This window comes from Neodiprion fabricii, chromosome 3, assembly GCF_021155785.1.
Source record: "Neodiprion fabricii isolate iyNeoFabr1 chromosome 3, iyNeoFabr1.1, whole genome shotgun sequence".
Classification (NCBI taxonomy): domain Eukaryota; kingdom Metazoa; phylum Arthropoda; class Insecta; order Hymenoptera; family Diprionidae; genus Neodiprion; species Neodiprion fabricii.
Window position 1 is genome coordinate 32899519 of NC_060241.1, and position 16355 is coordinate 32915873.

Genomic DNA, 16355 nt, shown 5'->3' on the forward strand with positions numbered 1-16355 from the left:
GCGGGATTTTAAATAATTGAAGAGACATTTTACGGATTACAGTTCAACGATACCCGGCGTATCTCGCATCACGACGGGTACCTAATTTTTCTACGGTCTGACGAAAATTTGAATAACTCTAATAATATCAGGTTTAAAGTGTTAGTTTCACGACTGTTGTAAAAAGAGGTATTAAAGAAAAAAAATTCTTACGCTAAAGAGAGCGATCCGGTCCGATTATCTCAATACGGTACAAGTTCGATAATTGAGGAATCAGTATGAAATGATTAATGTCGAATAATCTGGACAATATGGAAATTGGAAAATGGGCATTTGAATTTGCACCCGATTATGACATATAATTCACTGTACATTTTGGACACAGAATTTGCGTAATTGTACAACCTTCGTGGATGAGGATCTTCGCGTAAATGCATATCGCGTATGCAGAGACGTACGTGCATAGATCCAGGGAACAGACGAACGGAAGGTACAAAGAGAACGGCGTGAAAAAACGGTAACACACGGGGCGTCTGATGATTATCCACACTAAATGCGTCAGCCCCCTCCACCGGCTTCAACCCTCCGGTTACGAAGTTACGCTTCCGGTTGTCATCGCGAAATTCTGTCCCCGAGAGCGGCGTTTTCCTAGGGGATGGAACTCGAAGCCACGCCTAGCAGCCAATCCGCGAGAAGACTGCAGGGTGGCTCAGGCAGCGAGGGTGGCGCGTCGACGAGGAACTACGAGGCCGGGGCTTCGTGTCTGGACATTTGTCTCTTCTAGTTATCGAAAAGCTCGTCGAGGAGAGGGCGTCGAAATTCGCCAATGCACCGGCCCGAGTTTTCAACCAAGTTGTAAAATTTCTTTCCGCCTTCCATTGCCGTCAATTTATTTTCTCATTCGTCTCGGTAATCAGTCGACGAATCGAAACACCCGGGGTGTCGCAACATGTTCAAATCGACGATTTTCATCAATCGACGCTGTTAAATCATCGCCCGGCGTGTTTTAAACGGGCGGTAAAACGTCCATGATCAGAAGTTTCGTGAAGTTAGAACCAACGGGATTGAAGAAAGATGAAAAAGTGCCAGAGTGCCTGATTCGTTGATTAGTTTCTTACTTCGATTGGCTCGGGCTGATCGAATTCGGTCGATTTTAAGGTGAAAGTGATCCAACACTCGGCCGACGCGACGGATGCTGAAATCTGTGCGGAACACCGATGTGAAATAGATGTAGAGAGTGGGAAAGCTCGAGAATAATTCGCTACAAACGTCGAGGCGATTGCTTTGAGTTGCAAATATCGTGGACAGGGAGATCCGTCCGTCAAAGCGAATGTTGCCTCCGACTTCCGGTGAAGTGGATCCCCTGAAGGACCTCGGAAATACAATTGACAAAGCTTCACGGTCTGCCAATTCGTGCGGAGTGACATCGGAGGTAATAATATTTGGAACATGGTAGAAAGCATCTTCGCCGGCGATTCCCCAAAATCAAGATCCTCGATGACCGAACCTTCCAGCCCTGTTCAGGACGGACCAGGACTTTCTGGGTACAGTCACGCCTACTTGTACGGCTACGGGGCCGACACCTTGCAGCAAAAGATCAAGTCCGAATCCCAGATAATCCAGTCGTCAAGAGATCATGCGGATCTCGATCGCGAACGCGTATTTTCCAGGAATATCCACAGTCCCGCGAGCCCTGACCAATTGAATTACCGTCCGTCCGTCTCCAGGCCCAGCTCTTCGGCTACCATGTCTTCGCCCACGTCCATATTCACCATTGACAGTATCCTCGCCCCTCGCACAGGTGGCAACGTCACCCCGACGAGCTCCGGGAGTTTGTCAGCCCTGCCGAATGCCGAACCAATTAACTCGCCGCCGAGGACAGCGACCATGCATCCCCTTCAGCAGCAGCTCCATCACTTGGCGTTCACGTCTGCAGATTTTCTAGGTGGGTTTGAATTTTCAAATCACCCGTGTGATGAAGATTGCGTGTTTTTATCAAAATACGGCCGAATCAGTGTCGACGAAGGGAACTTCATTCAAGGGGAATTTTCATCACGTGTACTCGACTCGTATTTCAGATTTTTCGAGACAAGTGTTGTAACCATCGTTTAAATTTTGCGACATTTTTTATCGACGGACGCACGAGAGCAATCTTTTCAACGAACGGTTCAAGCCTTTTTAGAAAAATATCGGAGGGGTCGTTTCGACGCAGAATGTATTTACACAGCAAATACGACGATTCGCTAAATTAAAATTCTGTTGTCTTTACTGATGCGCGAGGCTTCCGTAGAAACGTTACAAGAAGCCGTAGCAAGTGCGAAACGAAGATTCATCGCTTTGCCTTCCTCGATGAGCCGCGCCGATTGTTATCAGACGATAAAACATATTTCGAAGTCAAATTTCATTTCTAAACACCAAGGATATATTTCTTGCCCTTTTCGCGTATAACGCGATAGACGAGTATAAATCAATTATCGGTCCTGCTTATCAATCGATGGAATCGTTCTTGCGAAAATTCTCTGACAGCCCAAGCGATTCGGATACGGATGAATGGGTGTTGGAATGATATTTTCACCCTGCAGTCACGGGCTGCAGTATTTTTCCGTTTCAAAGGAATATTGTCTGGTCCGCGGTGCACTCGAGCCGAGACAAATCCGACGTGAAACCTGAAGGCATCACCCGTCTCGCCTTTTTACCACCTTAAAAGCGCTAAGTATTTTCGTATTTTTTCCCACCCCGAGACTGGAACTAGAAACGCATCGTCGCCCTGAAACCTACAATCCGTCTTCCTTTCGCACGGACGGTTTCGCGCTTGCAAATCTGCCGCGAAACTCCGGATGGTGAGCAAAGCTCTTTTTCTACGGAGAGCGTACATCCATCGACGAGCGGGGCGGTGAAACGTTTAGGGGTAAAATGTAAGCAGCTTTTTTTGTAAGATTTTAAATAAGGTCTCCCGGGGGAATACGGACTCGGCACCGGCGTCTCGACGCCTCGTGACATGCGAGGGAACGCTAAGTGTACGCCGCAGAGTTTAAACTCTGGAGAAATGTAATCCAGGTGAAGCCTTAATGGACTCACAGCTAAACTGGATTCATATTTGCCAATCTGATATACATTCTTAGACTCGTTTATTTCCTCGCCTCAAGCGGCTCTACACTGTTGCATAAATTTGTATAAAAAAAAAAAGAAACAAACTTAAGTTATTCCGATTCGAACCAATTTCAAATCCATTTCCACTATCCCATTCGGTCAGATTCTTACAATAAGTTTAGCTCTTTCATTTAGCTTGCGAAGAATCTGTGTAAACTGATTAAACTTCGAGAAGAAGCGCATAATTATGGTGGACTCATTTTAACCTGAATTGTCACACCGGCATGTAGCATTCCAGATTATCAATATACAATTCGATTGCGATTCGTTACAGTTCGTAAGAGAGCAATAATTTCACAATATTATAAAGCGTGATGGGCGAGAGTGCGCAGCTTTTTTCAAATTCGATTACTTACTTAGGCTAGCTTAGAGTAAACGGTAAATTTTTGACCAGACTGACTCCTGCTTATCCGATTGTTGCCGCTCTGTTTGTTTCAGCTGCCGCCTATCCGGGATTGTATCCTGGAGGTTACGTCGCTGCGATGGCAGCGGCCGGTGTTTCGCTCCACGGGCAACCGGCTTTTTATCACGCGACGCATCCTTATCACATGAATCCAGGAGTTCCGGGGGCTGGACCGATGACCAAGAGGAAACGGCGCCATCGTACAATATTCACCGAAGAACAATTGGAGCAGCTGGAAGCGACTTTCGACAAAACTCATTACCCCGATGTCTTGCTCAGAGAGCAGCTGGCCCTTCAGGTTGATCTGAAGGAAGAGCGCATCGAAGTGAGTTGAATTTTAACGAATTAAGAAACGTTTGAACATTTGGTTGAAAATCTATTAGCTTGAGATGAAAAATCATCCGTGAAGCAATCGTTTTCTGGACGGTAAACTCGCGAGGATTTCTTCCGAATACCTAACCGAGTATATTACAGTTACATGTGTCCTTTGAAGCGTCTGGTCGGATCGACGCGTTCGCTTTCAATTATTGAGGTTTTGCTGATACCCCGAATTTGTTGTGTTAAAATAATACAGGACTGTGTTCCCAAATATTTGTAAAGCCCTTGAAATTCTTTCCCTTTAAAGTCCAAACATGAATGGATTCGGTAGAATTATTTCGACAAATAGCGCTGACAAGCCTTGTATACCTATGAAAGAACGAGGGTCTTCCACGACTGGCAGGAAGAGACACGAACGACAGAGTATCCAGTGGTGGAACCTCCGCAGTGGGTCTGACAAATTGGTTTTTTGAGAAATGAAAGATATTCGGTTACTCTCTGGTAAATATTTGACCTACCCGCGTTTGGTCGATATGCACAATTTATAATGTAAGCAAAGCCTCACTGTCGGAAGTCAATTGTTTGTAGCGTTAATGCCGTTAATGCACAAAGCCTATAATATTTTAATGTGACCAAAATGTCCTAAAATAGTCCAACCGGAGTGCTTTTGTTTGACTTGCTGAGACTCTACGATACATTTCTGTCATCCATTAACTCTCCCACTTATTGTCACCCTCGTTTTTCATACGCACCGTATCAAGTTTTATATTTTCACACATTCTCACCCGGATTTTCGATAATTGTATTCTCACCATTAAAAAAAAAAGAAGATATTTCGAAAATCGCATAATCACAACTTGTCCCAACCGTTCTACGCGCATATATTTTTACCTGCTTTTCAGTAAATTCAACCGAGATGTTTAATTACGACGTAATTTTGAGACTCGCGTTGAAACATGATCGACGCCTAAGGATGATTTTACAGCACGATGTAGCGTTCAGGCTTCCGAACTTTACTTATTCGATAGTTCTTAACTAGGAAACTCGTACTACGTCACCTTCGAACACCCTTCAAGTTTAAGCTAATATTTTCAGAGCATATTCTGCGCTTCGATAAGTGACCTGGGTAATAGACCGAGGTGTAACTTATTCGTAATTTCTTACGTAATCGTCGATTGATTATCAATCGCTGCATACAATTTACACAAGATGTAAAATTCCAAACTCACTCGATGCTTGTTCGGTCACGACGCACAACACTTAAAAATTTCGCAATATTCTCTATCTACAAACGAGATTTGCGACAAAGGTATTTAAGGATCTCTGGCAGATCTTACCCTCATGATACAGCGTTTTGGAAGCGAGTATATGACGTATATTCCTGGACCACCCACGTCGAGAGGTAATATCGCTTGGAGTTTGAGAGGCTTAGTCAAGGAGTCTTTTCTGCGGTGAGGTAGCTCATGGATTTTGGAACAACATCAATCTTGCCGCAACGCGCGACTACGCCGGAGATCTTCGCTTCTCTGGATCTTCTATGGATCTAAATTCCTAAAGAAATACAAAATTTGTTTGCATAGACGGCTCTTCACCGCTGCGAGGAAAGATATTCGGGAGGGTATATATTCCCTACGAAATGCTAGTCGTCCTGTTTCCTTGTAAGACTTTACCGTTTTATCGTCGGGAGCTTTTCTCCGTCGGAGTTCAAAGCATTGGCAAAATTACAATTCGTCACTCCTCGCGCTTCACTTTTTACGGGCCAATGCGCAGGTTTCAATTTTTCGCAAAACCTTACCACCAATTTTATCTCGCTACGCTACGAGTAATGCTGGGAAACCTTTACTCTTCCCTTATTCAAATATCACTCGCACGCCACCGTGAATACCTACGTAAATCGTAAAATTTGTCTGAGAATATGCAATATCATTAGCGAATCAAACCGTCTGACAATGAGTATCGGTTGTCTTCCTAATCGACTCGGACAGGCGTGTCGTGCAAACGCAGGCGTGATATACACGAGTTAAAATTCTTTGATCCCTTCTCGTCCCCTCGCCCTTTCTCCATTACCTCTGGTCCTCTCACCCTTACAGTTCTCATCCATTCGGAGGGTGTCGCTGTTGGTTCATAAATCAGCAGAGCATCTTTTACGAGTTGTTTTCATGAAACGAATCATATAATATTCAAATAAGTTCAGTTATTATCATGCGTATCTAGAAAAAAAATTTTTTTCAAGTGATAACAGTTTTTTGTCGAAATTTAAAAAATATATTAGCAACTGAATACGAAAGACTAGACGGCATATCATATAAATATTTTAGCAGCACTTGTTTCGTCCAATTCAAGGTTTAGAGTTGAATACATGAAAGCTCAGACACGACGGATGAAAAAACAAATTTGACCACGCAATTACGGTACCTAAGTATACAAATTTTAATGCCTACAGATTTAAAGAAAATTGTGTTAGTATAAATTCAAGGAAGAGTTTGTCATCCACATACTAACTCGGGTTTTTTTTTTTCTCAACAGAAATGATGAAGCAAGTAAATATGACATAATACCGCCGCAGATAAGAAAACTCTGACTTCACTGTGAAATTTCGCACCTAGGGAGTCCTGGAAAAACCTAATCTGCTTTTACTGCCTAAAACTTTGAACAGACCGTACACAGTGAAAAGGCGCATTCATTTATTTGGGAAAAGTAAATAGCCAAAGACTTTACCGATTATACTGTTTTCTTTGTGTTTTCTATTTTACTTCCGTAGTATAACACACGTTTCCACGAAGTTTAAACGAAAATGCTGCTGCCTACCTTCAAAAGGGGACAAGACACAATTTATACGAAGTTTCAGAAAAATTTACTGATACGCGTTACGCGTAGATACACAAACTGACGATATTTCAAATTATCAAATTCAATCGTTGACGTCAGCGTGACAACCTTGGATACGCGTGTCTCTGAATGGTAAAGCTGATTATACAGGGACGAACGGATATGCAAGTCAATATTCGCAAGATATGTTGCAAAAAAATGAAAAAAGATAGGGCTTTTCACGCCAACTCAGTAACATTTTTTAATTTTGCCTAGGATTTTTTCTACGTTCGTACGACGCCTGAAAAGCTTCGAAGAATTTTTTAAAAAATTTTGAATCACGCGTCTTTACCCAATAATTTTTTAAGCCCATCTCAAAAACACAAAAACAAAAAGTTGATTTTTATCAAACAAGATAAAAAACATTTGATTTCCGAAATGATCCATTTTCACGCACGGTTCAAAGTGGGTCCTCGTATATTTAAAATTGTTCAAAAATCTTTTTCTGTTATTTCAGTTGTTCTTTCTCGTTTTATACCTGTTAAGAATCTGTTACAATACACACCGCATCTCCTATGTTTTTTCAGTTTCAAAACAAACTCACTATTTTTTTTACGATCAATTTGCGTGTTTCTGAGATGGGTTTAAAAAATGACAGGTTAAAGAAGAGTGACGAGAAAAATTTGAAAAAATACTTCGAAGTTTTTCAGGAGTCGTAGTAAGTTGGAAAAAATCCTTGATGAAATTAAAAATGTTATGGTCAAACATTTACTGAGTTTTCGTGGAAAGCCCTGTACATATAAATGTATGAGTTTGCTCAGGCTTCCGTTGATACTCGGTCGATCTACGTTAAATTTTGAAATGTAATGTTCACACGAAGACGATGTTGGGTTCACACGTCCTCTGGTCGATTGCTCATCATAAAATGCATCGGGTAAAATTTCGGTGAGACCGTAGAAGAAATTAACAAGACAATAAGTAAAGCGGTTTTGGTTTTATGATATTACGAATTCTTTCCAGATTGTTCTTTAAGGTTACTCTTTAGTCAATATAAAATCCATGGCTGTATATGAGACTTGGATTGGTTGTTAATAGGAACGAAGCGAATCCCCTCGTTGAATATTGGACCAGATTACCGGTCAAAAATGTGAAAACGGGCTTTTTGATAATTGGACTTTTAAGATAGCACTTATGGCCGTTTCAAGTTTTATCGACGGAGATACTGTCACAATTATTTCATAAAATTCATAAACCTTGACAAAAAACGAGATAATGGTTGTTCGAATAATGATCTTTCCAACGACATGTTGAAAAAGAGACGTTGCTGACCGTTTCGAAAAGATTTTTAATGATAAAAACAATGGTGTATAATTTAAAAATCTCACAACCGGGACGCGATGATATGGCGCGGAATTTGAGCATCGTGAATCGAATCTTCGCATAACTTGTATTGACTTATTACTAATAATAACAAAATGAAGATTAAAACGTTCATTTTTGATTAAAAGAATTCTATTGTACATTGATATGTATGAAAATAATGCAACTGTTATACACTCGCTATCAATTGTGTCTGATGACTACTACATTCAAATGAAAAACTATGGACAGAAGTTTATTAATAAAATTATAATAAACCATCATTCGAAATGTTCTTAATATTCGTAAATCTAATTTTCGCGGATTAATCAAACAACCTTAACGTAAATTAAACAATTTTCCAAAAGGATGTTCTACTGTCACCGTAATCACTGAAGAACCACCTTAATTCCCAGAGACTTGTTATACATCCAGTCAAGACGTATTGCCACGTGCTTTTCTGCTTCGCACTAATTGAATCTGACGCATACAAGTCTCGTTCGTTCGCTCGCAAGCTCGTGTCACGGCTTAATTCCGTCGCTTCATTGCCTATTATCAATGTTGTTGTTTCAGGTGTGGTTCAAAAACAGACGGGCCAAGTGGCGTAAGCAAAAAAGAGAGGAACAGGAAAGGCTTCGTAAGCTGCAGCTCGAACAACGGCAACGTACCGACGACGCTGTCGTCATGTCGCCGATAAGAGTCGCGAATCATCTAACCCTTAGGAAAGATCCCCATGACCAGGATACCGATAGCTCTGATCTCGAAGTGGCGTAGTCTTCGAAAACAACCTCGCAAACAGACTCATGTCTTGTCGCGTACACCAGCGTGCATGCTTTCACGATTTAGAAATTTGAAATTAAGATTTCGCGGGATGCGGTATTCGGTCGTATCTCATTCTCAGCCGAGTGTAAATAAGATGTATATATGCCTGTAAATACTGATAAACTATGAATGTAGAGAAATTAATAAATTATTGTTCGAATAGGAAAGACGAAAATGAACGCAATTACGTTTATGATTCAGGAATTCCTGAACGATCGTCGTCGATATATTTACATTAAGTATAGATATGAAAACGGAATGCCTATCGATTTCACTCGCAATCTTATAGCATGGGTAGGTACGTTGGAAAAAATACATTGTAACATTTTCGTTTGAAGGAAAATAACAAGATCTCCACGTCTGGAAATTAATTCATTGCCTTGCAGGTAATTCTAATTTGGACAGATGTTCTATCTGTATTATTCTTATCTATCTTATTAGAAACAGCGATACCAGCAGTCAATAAACATCACGAGATAGGAGCCGACAGTGTGTCGGAAATTTCTGTAGAGTATAGACATGTTTAATAAATCAGAAACTAGCTTGAGACGTTTTCCATAAAAACAAAACTCCACGGTGTACACACGCTTCGCGTTCACACATTGTCTAATAAGTAAGTGAATCCTGACCTTCGACGTCAACGGATTCGATATCGGGCACTGTAAACTGATAAAACACGTGCACCTAGATTAATTCAGTCACGCAGCGTCGCTTGCCGACACTGGATCGGTCTCAAAATTAATTATCTCATAAAATGTAAAATGTTACGGACGAGGGTTTTCCGAGTGTAGAATCAGTGCGGTAGATGAGAAAGTAAAACAAAGAGATGAATCAAAATATGCGTCAGTGATCGAGCATATTTTAACAAAACTTTACACCTACCTGTCCTTTGAATAATGACGTCAAGTTGTACTCAGGCAGATCAGACTTCGTAGATTCAATTTAAATACTGAGTGTCTTGTTGTGTGGAATGCACAAAGTGCTATTCGACTAACAATTCACAGTTTTCATAAGATTGTGTGGCACGGTTTAAAGTAGGAACGGTTGTAACAATCGCATTTGTAAAGGGTGTTCAAAGGTTCAGATCCATTACGCCACAGGTAAAGATAGATAAGAATTCATACTCTAACGACAGTCAAGACTTACATAAGGCATCGCATGTTTCAAAAATGAGTTGTATAATGAGCCATTTACAGCGTGTTTTTTTACCTTGCGAATTTACACGATTGTTGCATTGTTTATTACACCAATGATTCTTCCATTTTTTTACGACGGAACATACTGTCAGAACGAGGCTTTGTATGGGTTCGAGTCGAGTTTGGAACGTAGAAATCACGTAGCACCGCTTATCACGGCGAAGAATGAAGCAGTTTTCGCTTGAAAGTGTACTGATGTGCATTACATATAGACGGATCGACGACATTTCAAATCTTTAATAAATGTTTAACGTCACCGATAGCCTTGGATACACCTGTCTGTAAACGGCGATGCTTGATTGTACAGGTGAAAATGGGATATGTTTATATATATAAGTTCTACCTAAATATATGTACATTGTATATATTAAGTTTGATGAGGCATCAAATGATAATTTGCCAAATTATGTTGGATTCTAAAGAAGGGTTAATATTCAGTTTGAAATTACGATGGATTAATTACATGAGAAAAAAGAGGCAAGGTTTTGGGGATTTTGATACAGTCTTGGCCGTTTTAGGAAATCGAAAATCCCCTATTTATCAAGACAAATGTATTCTACAATAAAAAAAATCCGCGACGTACGTTTAGCATCGACATATTTACTAAATAAGTGAATCCTGTACTTAAACGTGAACAAATCCAATATCAGCCACTGAGAACTGATAAACTACGTGCATGTAGATTAAGTCAGTCACGCAGCGTCGCTTGTCGGCACTAGTTCGGTCTCAAAGGCAGTTCTCTCATAATCTTGAAATGTTACGAATACGGGCTTTGGAAGTGCAAAGTCAGTGATGCAGATTAGGAAGTGCGAAAAAATATTGATGAAGAAATCTACCAGTGGCGTAGCATATTTTAACAAATATTTATAACTACCTCCCCGTTGAATAATTACATTAAGTTATAATCAGACATATGAAAGTTCGTAAATCCAATTCAAAGATTAAGGATTTTGTTGTAACGTACAAAATGCCGTTCGGCTCATGATACAAGGTTTTTATAAGACTGTAGGGCAGGTTTTGAAGTGGAAGAAAATGTAACTATTGCATTGTTATAGGACATCTGTTTAAACAAATAATCGCTGTTTATTTAAATCCATTTTGCACGCTTCCATCAGTCTACCGGTTAAGATAGATAATTAGACTATAGACTCTAACGACAGTCAAGACTTACATAAGGCATCGCATGTTTCAAAAATGAGTTGTATAATGAGCCATTTACAGCGTGTAGTTACCTTGCGAATGTACACGATTGTTGCATTGTTTATTACACCAATGATTCTTCCATTTTTTTACGACGGAACATATTGTCAGTACGAGGCTCCGTATGGGTTCGAGTCGAGTTTGGAACGTAGAAATCCCGTGGCACCGCTTACGGTAGTTAAGGATGAACCAGCCAAACCACCGGAAGTAATGAAGAAGAAAAAGACAGTTTTGTATTGGACAAAAATGTTTTCGAGTAAAAATTTTCGCTTAAGCGTACACGACGAAAATCCTGACGTTTTCGCAAACTGTCCTGTCAGCTCTTGCATGGGAACAAGCGACCGAAATTATCAGCCCGTCGAGGAATTCGACGCTCTTCTATTTCACGGTTCGGAATTAAACGCCAGAGATTTGCCAAAAACAAGGTCACCAAATCAACGATACATATTCGCGGATTTCGAGACACAAGTCTTTCATCCGATACCGAAAAAATTAGAATTCAACAATTTTTTCAACTGGACAATGACTTACAGGAGAGATGGAGACATTATGCGACCACACGCAATGTTCAGGAAAATTAGCACCAACGAGTTTATACCCCCCGACATTCCGGCACAGTGGTTGGACGTTTCCGACGGCAACGTGTCCGAGTCTACGCGTCTCTTGTTCAAGAAGAAATCGAAAATGGCCGCATGGTTCGTTTCTCATTGTTCGACGAACAGCAAGCGAGAGAACATCGTGAAGAAGTTGCAGAAATATGTGAAGGTAGACGTTTATGGAACGTGTGGAACATTGAAATGCCCGAAAGCCAAAGGAGCCGAATGTTACGAGCAATTGGAACAAGGATATTTCTTCTACCTGTCATTCGAGAACTCCTTGTGCCGTGATTACGTCACGGAAAAAGTGTACCGGATACTGGACTACGACGTGATACCCGTCGTTTACGGTGCGGCTGACTACGAAACTTTTCTCCCGCCGAATTCCTACATCAACATCCTGGACTTTCCCTCGATCGAGGCACTCGCCAATTTCCTCACGGAACTGAGTCAGGACGAGGAGAGGTATCTGAGCTACTTCAAGTGGAGAAGTTTTTACAAAATGGTCACTGGGGATCCCCATATTATCGCTTGCGAGTTTTGCAAGATGCTCCATGAGCCAAATATGCCTAGACAGGTAATTGCCGACATATACGATTGGTGGGCTAAAGGATCGCAGTGTGTCCCACCGCCTGTAATCAACTAATAAAGTCATTGGTGATAATCAAAAAGATGTCATTGGTATGTGATAAGATAAAATAAGTATAGATGTATACCATGTAATTGAAACAAAGATCTAATTTAGTGATATTAATGTTCACCTCACGCGTACCAAAGTTATAATTATATCATTTTTATCATTTATGTTAAACTTGGATCTCACTGGAATCAACGATGCGAAACAAGCTCAAGTTGTCGAGATAATATTCAAAGGAGCAAGGCCCAGGTGTGTGGTCAAGTCTTGTAAGGTAATTTAAAGACACATAAATTAAGAAATTTAATCTGGTGTATTCAGTAATACATTACAGCCAATAAGTGATAATTAACAATCACCATTCTCGTTTTCAACCTCTGATCTGTTCGCGACCAAATGAATAATTAGCAGTAAGGACGAAGAAAGCAGCCTCGTACAAGATTGCGACGACAATAAACCACGTTCTACGGAAGGAAACAATAACTGTCTGCTTCAACTGGATTCATTCTGTACCGTAACGTCATTTATTTCAGATATGTGTATAATATTTTATACCAGGAAATTGTTTAAATAAAATGTTTGACACCTTCTGGAAAAATAGAAAAAAACCGGAATCACGCTAATGACCGTCGAATCTAACCTTATTTATAACTACACTGCTTTTACACTCATTGATCGTATAAAATTCATACTTTATACCATTACTGGTTCATTGGGATATGATGTGATAACAAAACAACTAATTCGTCTGGAATTGAATTACTTGTAAATAGAAATAAACTAATCTATTCCAGACTGTCAGATATTAAATATGATTTGCAGTGATGTATAAAGTATAATTTAAAACTGAAATAGAGTAAAAACTGCTTTAGGGTGAAGAATAGTTTTATGTTTATCAGAAAATTTATTTCGTTCGATAATAGCAGCTGCATTACGTAATCTGGTGTTCGGTTCGAAGAGAAATCCCTAATGAACATCTGATTTAAATAAATGATAACGTTCCAACTGTTGCCACGTGGAGTTGTTGTAATCTTTTAATATGGTCCTTCGATGTGCTCGTTTTAAAAGTGTACTGATGTGCATTACATATAGACGGATCGACGACATTTCAAATCTTTAATAAATGTTTAACGTCACCGATATCCTTGGATACACCTGTCTGTAAACGGCGATGCTTGATTGTACAGGTGAAAATGGGATATGTTTACATATATATGTAAGTTCTACCTAAATATATGTACATTGAATATATTAAGTTTGATGAGGCATCAAATGATAATTTGCCAAATTACGTTGGATTCTAAAGAAGGTATAATATTCAGTTTGAAATTACGATGGATTAATTACATGAGAAAAAAGAGGCAAGGTTTTGGGGATTTTGATACAGTCTTGGCCGTTTTAGGAAATCTAAAATCCCCTATTTATCAAGTCAAATGTATTCTACAGTAAAAAAAATCCGCGACGTACGTTTACCATCGACATATTTATTAAATAAGTGAATCCTGTACTTAAACGTGAACAAATCCAATATCAGCCACTGAGAACTGATAAACCACGTGCACGTAGATTAAGTCAGTCACGCAGCGTCGCTTGTCGGCACTAGTTCGGTCTCAAAGGCAGTTCTCTCATAAGCTTGAAATGTTACGAATACGGGCTTTGGAAGTGCAAAGTCAGTGATGCAGATTAGGAAGTGCAAAAAAAATATTGATGAAGAAATTTACCAGTGGCGTAGCATATTTTAACAAATATTTATAACTACCTCCCCGTTGAATAATTACATTAAGTTATAATCAGACATATGAAAGTTCGTAAATCCAATTCAAAGATTAAGGATTTTGTTGTAACGTACAAAATGCCGTTCGGCTCATGATACAAGGTTTTTATAAGACTGTAGGGCAGGTTTTGAAGTGAAAAAAAATGTAACTATTGCATTGTTATAGGACATCTGTTTAAACAAATCATCGCTGTTTATTTAAATCCATTTTGCACGCTTCCGTCAGTCTACCGGTTAAGATAGATAATTAGACTATAGACTCTAACGATAGTCAATATTTACATGACACATCACATACCTGAAAAATGAGTTGTACAATGAATCATTTGCAGCGTGTACTTACCTTGCGAATGTACATGATTGTTGGATTGTTCATTGTACCAATGATTATGGTATTTTTGAACGGCAGAACATATTGTCAGTACGAGGCTCCGTATGGGTTCGAGTCGAGTTTGGAACTTAGAAGTCCCGTGGCACCGCTTACGGTAGTTAAGGATGAACCAGCCAAACCACCGGAAGTAATGAAGAAGAAAAAGACGGTTTTGTATTGGACAAAAATGTTTTCGAGCAAAAATTTTTACCTTAGTGAACGTGGGGTAGATGGTGACATTTTTGCAAACTGTCCTGTCAGCTTTTGCATGGGAACAAACGACCGAAATTATCAGCCCGTCGAGGAATTCGACGCTCTTTTGTTCCACGGTCCGGAATTGAACGCGAAAGATCTACCGAAAACAAGATCACCAAATCAACGCTACATTTTCATGGATTCGGAGACTCAGGTTTTCCATCCAGTACCAAACAGACCAGAATTCAATAATTTTTTCAACTGGACAATGGCTTACAGGAGAGATGCAGATGTCATGAGGCCGTATGGGATCTTCAGGAAACTTGATACCAACGAAGTTATACCTCCATATATTCCGGCACAGTGGTTGGACGTCTCCGACGGTAACGTGTCCGAATCCACGAGTCTCTTGTTCAAAAAGAAGTCGAAAATGAGCGCGTGGTTCGTCTCTCATTGTGGGACGAACAGTAAGCGAGAGGACATTGCGAGAAAGTTACAGGAATACGTGACGGTTGACATTTATGGAAAGTGTGGTAAATTTCAGTGTTCGAGAGCCAATGAGGACGAATGTTACGAGCAATTGGAACAAGGATATTTCTTCTACCTGTCGTTCGAGAACTCGATGTGTCGTGATTACATCACGGAAAAAGTGTACCGGATACTGGACTACGACGTGATACCTGTCGTTTACGGTGCGGCTGACTACGAAACTTTTCTCCCGCCGAATTCCTACATCAACGTCAAGGATTTTCCCTCGATCGAGGCACTCGCCACCTTCCTCAGGGAACTGAGTCAGGATGAGGAGAGGTATCTGAGCTACTTCAAATGGAAAAGTTTTTACAAAGTTGACACCAAAAAGCACTATATCGTTTGTGAGTTTTGCAAGGCCCTCCATGATCCGAATTTGCCGAGACAGGTTATTGCCAACATATACGACTGGTGGGCTAAAGGATCGCAGTGTGTCCCACCCTTAGACATGAACTAATCGAGGGAACAGTGCCAATTAGGAAGATTTCTGTGGTAAATGTTTAAATTATTGTTATATGAGTTAGTTGGTGTAGTCCGACGTGAAAGAGAAATAACATTCTTTCGAAAAAAATTACGTTAAATTGTACAACGAACTACGATTTAGAACGGAATACCGTAAACGTGTTCGGTAACTAACCATTAAGTCTTGTTGGATATTATTCGGCACTTTTTTGACACGTCGCTGAGAAACAATATTTTACATTCATAATTTAGATAAGTATTAACACTAACGACCACGATTCAGTTCTACAGGATTATTTCCTAAGTTGTACGCGTTGTTTCTCCTCAATTTATATTTATCTACATGTATAAAAAAAAGGTTGATCTGTTATTTTACGACTTTGGGATGTGATGTTAGAACAATCGATTCGTCTGGAATAAAATGACCTTTAAGTAAAAATTAATGAATCTACCCCAGACGAAGAGACCTTTCTGACTAGTCACCTTACATCAATTTTTTTGGATCTATAGGTGTATTTGAAAAATAAAAATAGTCCAATGCTAATTCGGGATAAAGAATAA

General features: G+C 40.0%; 3 protein-coding genes across 6 annotated transcripts; all 3 read left to right on the forward strand.

The window, feature by feature from the left end:
- The first annotated feature begins 1114 nt into the window (after positions 1–1114).
- Positions 1115–8997, forward strand: LOC124177186 (homeobox protein goosecoid-like). The gene is made up of 3 exons (XM_046559302.1): positions 1115–1924; positions 3568–3857; positions 8591–8997. Exons 1-3 carry the CDS (start codon positions 1429–1431, stop codon positions 8789–8791), a joined length of 987 nt encoding a protein of 328 aa, XP_046415258.1. The 5' UTR covers positions 1115–1428; the 3' UTR covers positions 8792–8997.
- A 1744-nt stretch (positions 8998–10741) lies between these two features.
- On the forward strand, positions 10742–12995 carry LOC124177979 (alpha-(1,3)-fucosyltransferase C-like). Of its 4 annotated transcripts, XR_006869699.1 has the most exons (3): positions 10742–12512; positions 12678–12739; positions 12874–12995. XR_006869699.1 is itself a non-coding variant. In XM_046560993.1 (2 exons), exon 1 carries the CDS (start codon positions 11230–11232, stop codon positions 12475–12477), a length of 1248 nt encoding a protein of 415 aa, XP_046416949.1. In that variant the 5' UTR covers positions 10742–11229; the 3' UTR covers positions 12478–12512; positions 12678–12989. The 4 variants fall into 4 exon arrangements, 2 of the variants coding, with proteins under 2 accessions (XP_046416949.1, XP_046416950.1); XR_006869698.1 differs by having other exon boundaries at positions 10742–12739; XM_046560993.1 differs by having other exon boundaries at positions 12678–12989.
- A 932-nt stretch (positions 12996–13927) lies between these two features.
- Positions 13928–16337, forward strand: LOC124177980 (alpha-(1,3)-fucosyltransferase C-like). The gene has a single exon (XM_046560995.1). It carries the CDS (start codon positions 14545–14547, stop codon positions 15787–15789), a length of 1245 nt encoding a protein of 414 aa, XP_046416951.1. The 5' UTR covers positions 13928–14544; the 3' UTR covers positions 15790–16337.
- The last annotated feature ends 18 nt before the right edge of the window (positions 16338–16355 follow it).

What these genes read in the sequence shown, in the direction of transcription:
- LOC124177979 (XM_046560993.1), top strand. Translation starts at nt 11,230, where the DNA reads ATGAGTTGTATAATGAGCCATTTACAGCGTGTAGTTACCTTGCGAATG.
- LOC124177186 (XM_046559302.1), top strand. Translation starts at nt 1,429, where the DNA reads ATGGTAGAAAGCATCTTCGCCGGCGATTCCCCAAAATCAAGATCCTCG. An exon ending in CACGTCTGCAGATTTTCTAG is followed by an intron (nt 1,925 to 3,567) that starts GTGGGTTTGAAT and finishes TGTTTGTTTCAG; the next exon opens with CTGCCGCCTATCCGGGATTG. An exon ending in TGAAGGAAGAGCGCATCGAA is followed by an intron (nt 3,858 to 8,590) that starts GTGAGTTGAATT and finishes TTGTTGTTTCAG; the next exon opens with GTGTGGTTCAAAAACAGACG.
- LOC124177980 (XM_046560995.1), top strand. Translation starts at nt 14,545, where the DNA reads ATGAGTTGTACAATGAATCATTTGCAGCGTGTACTTACCTTGCGAATG.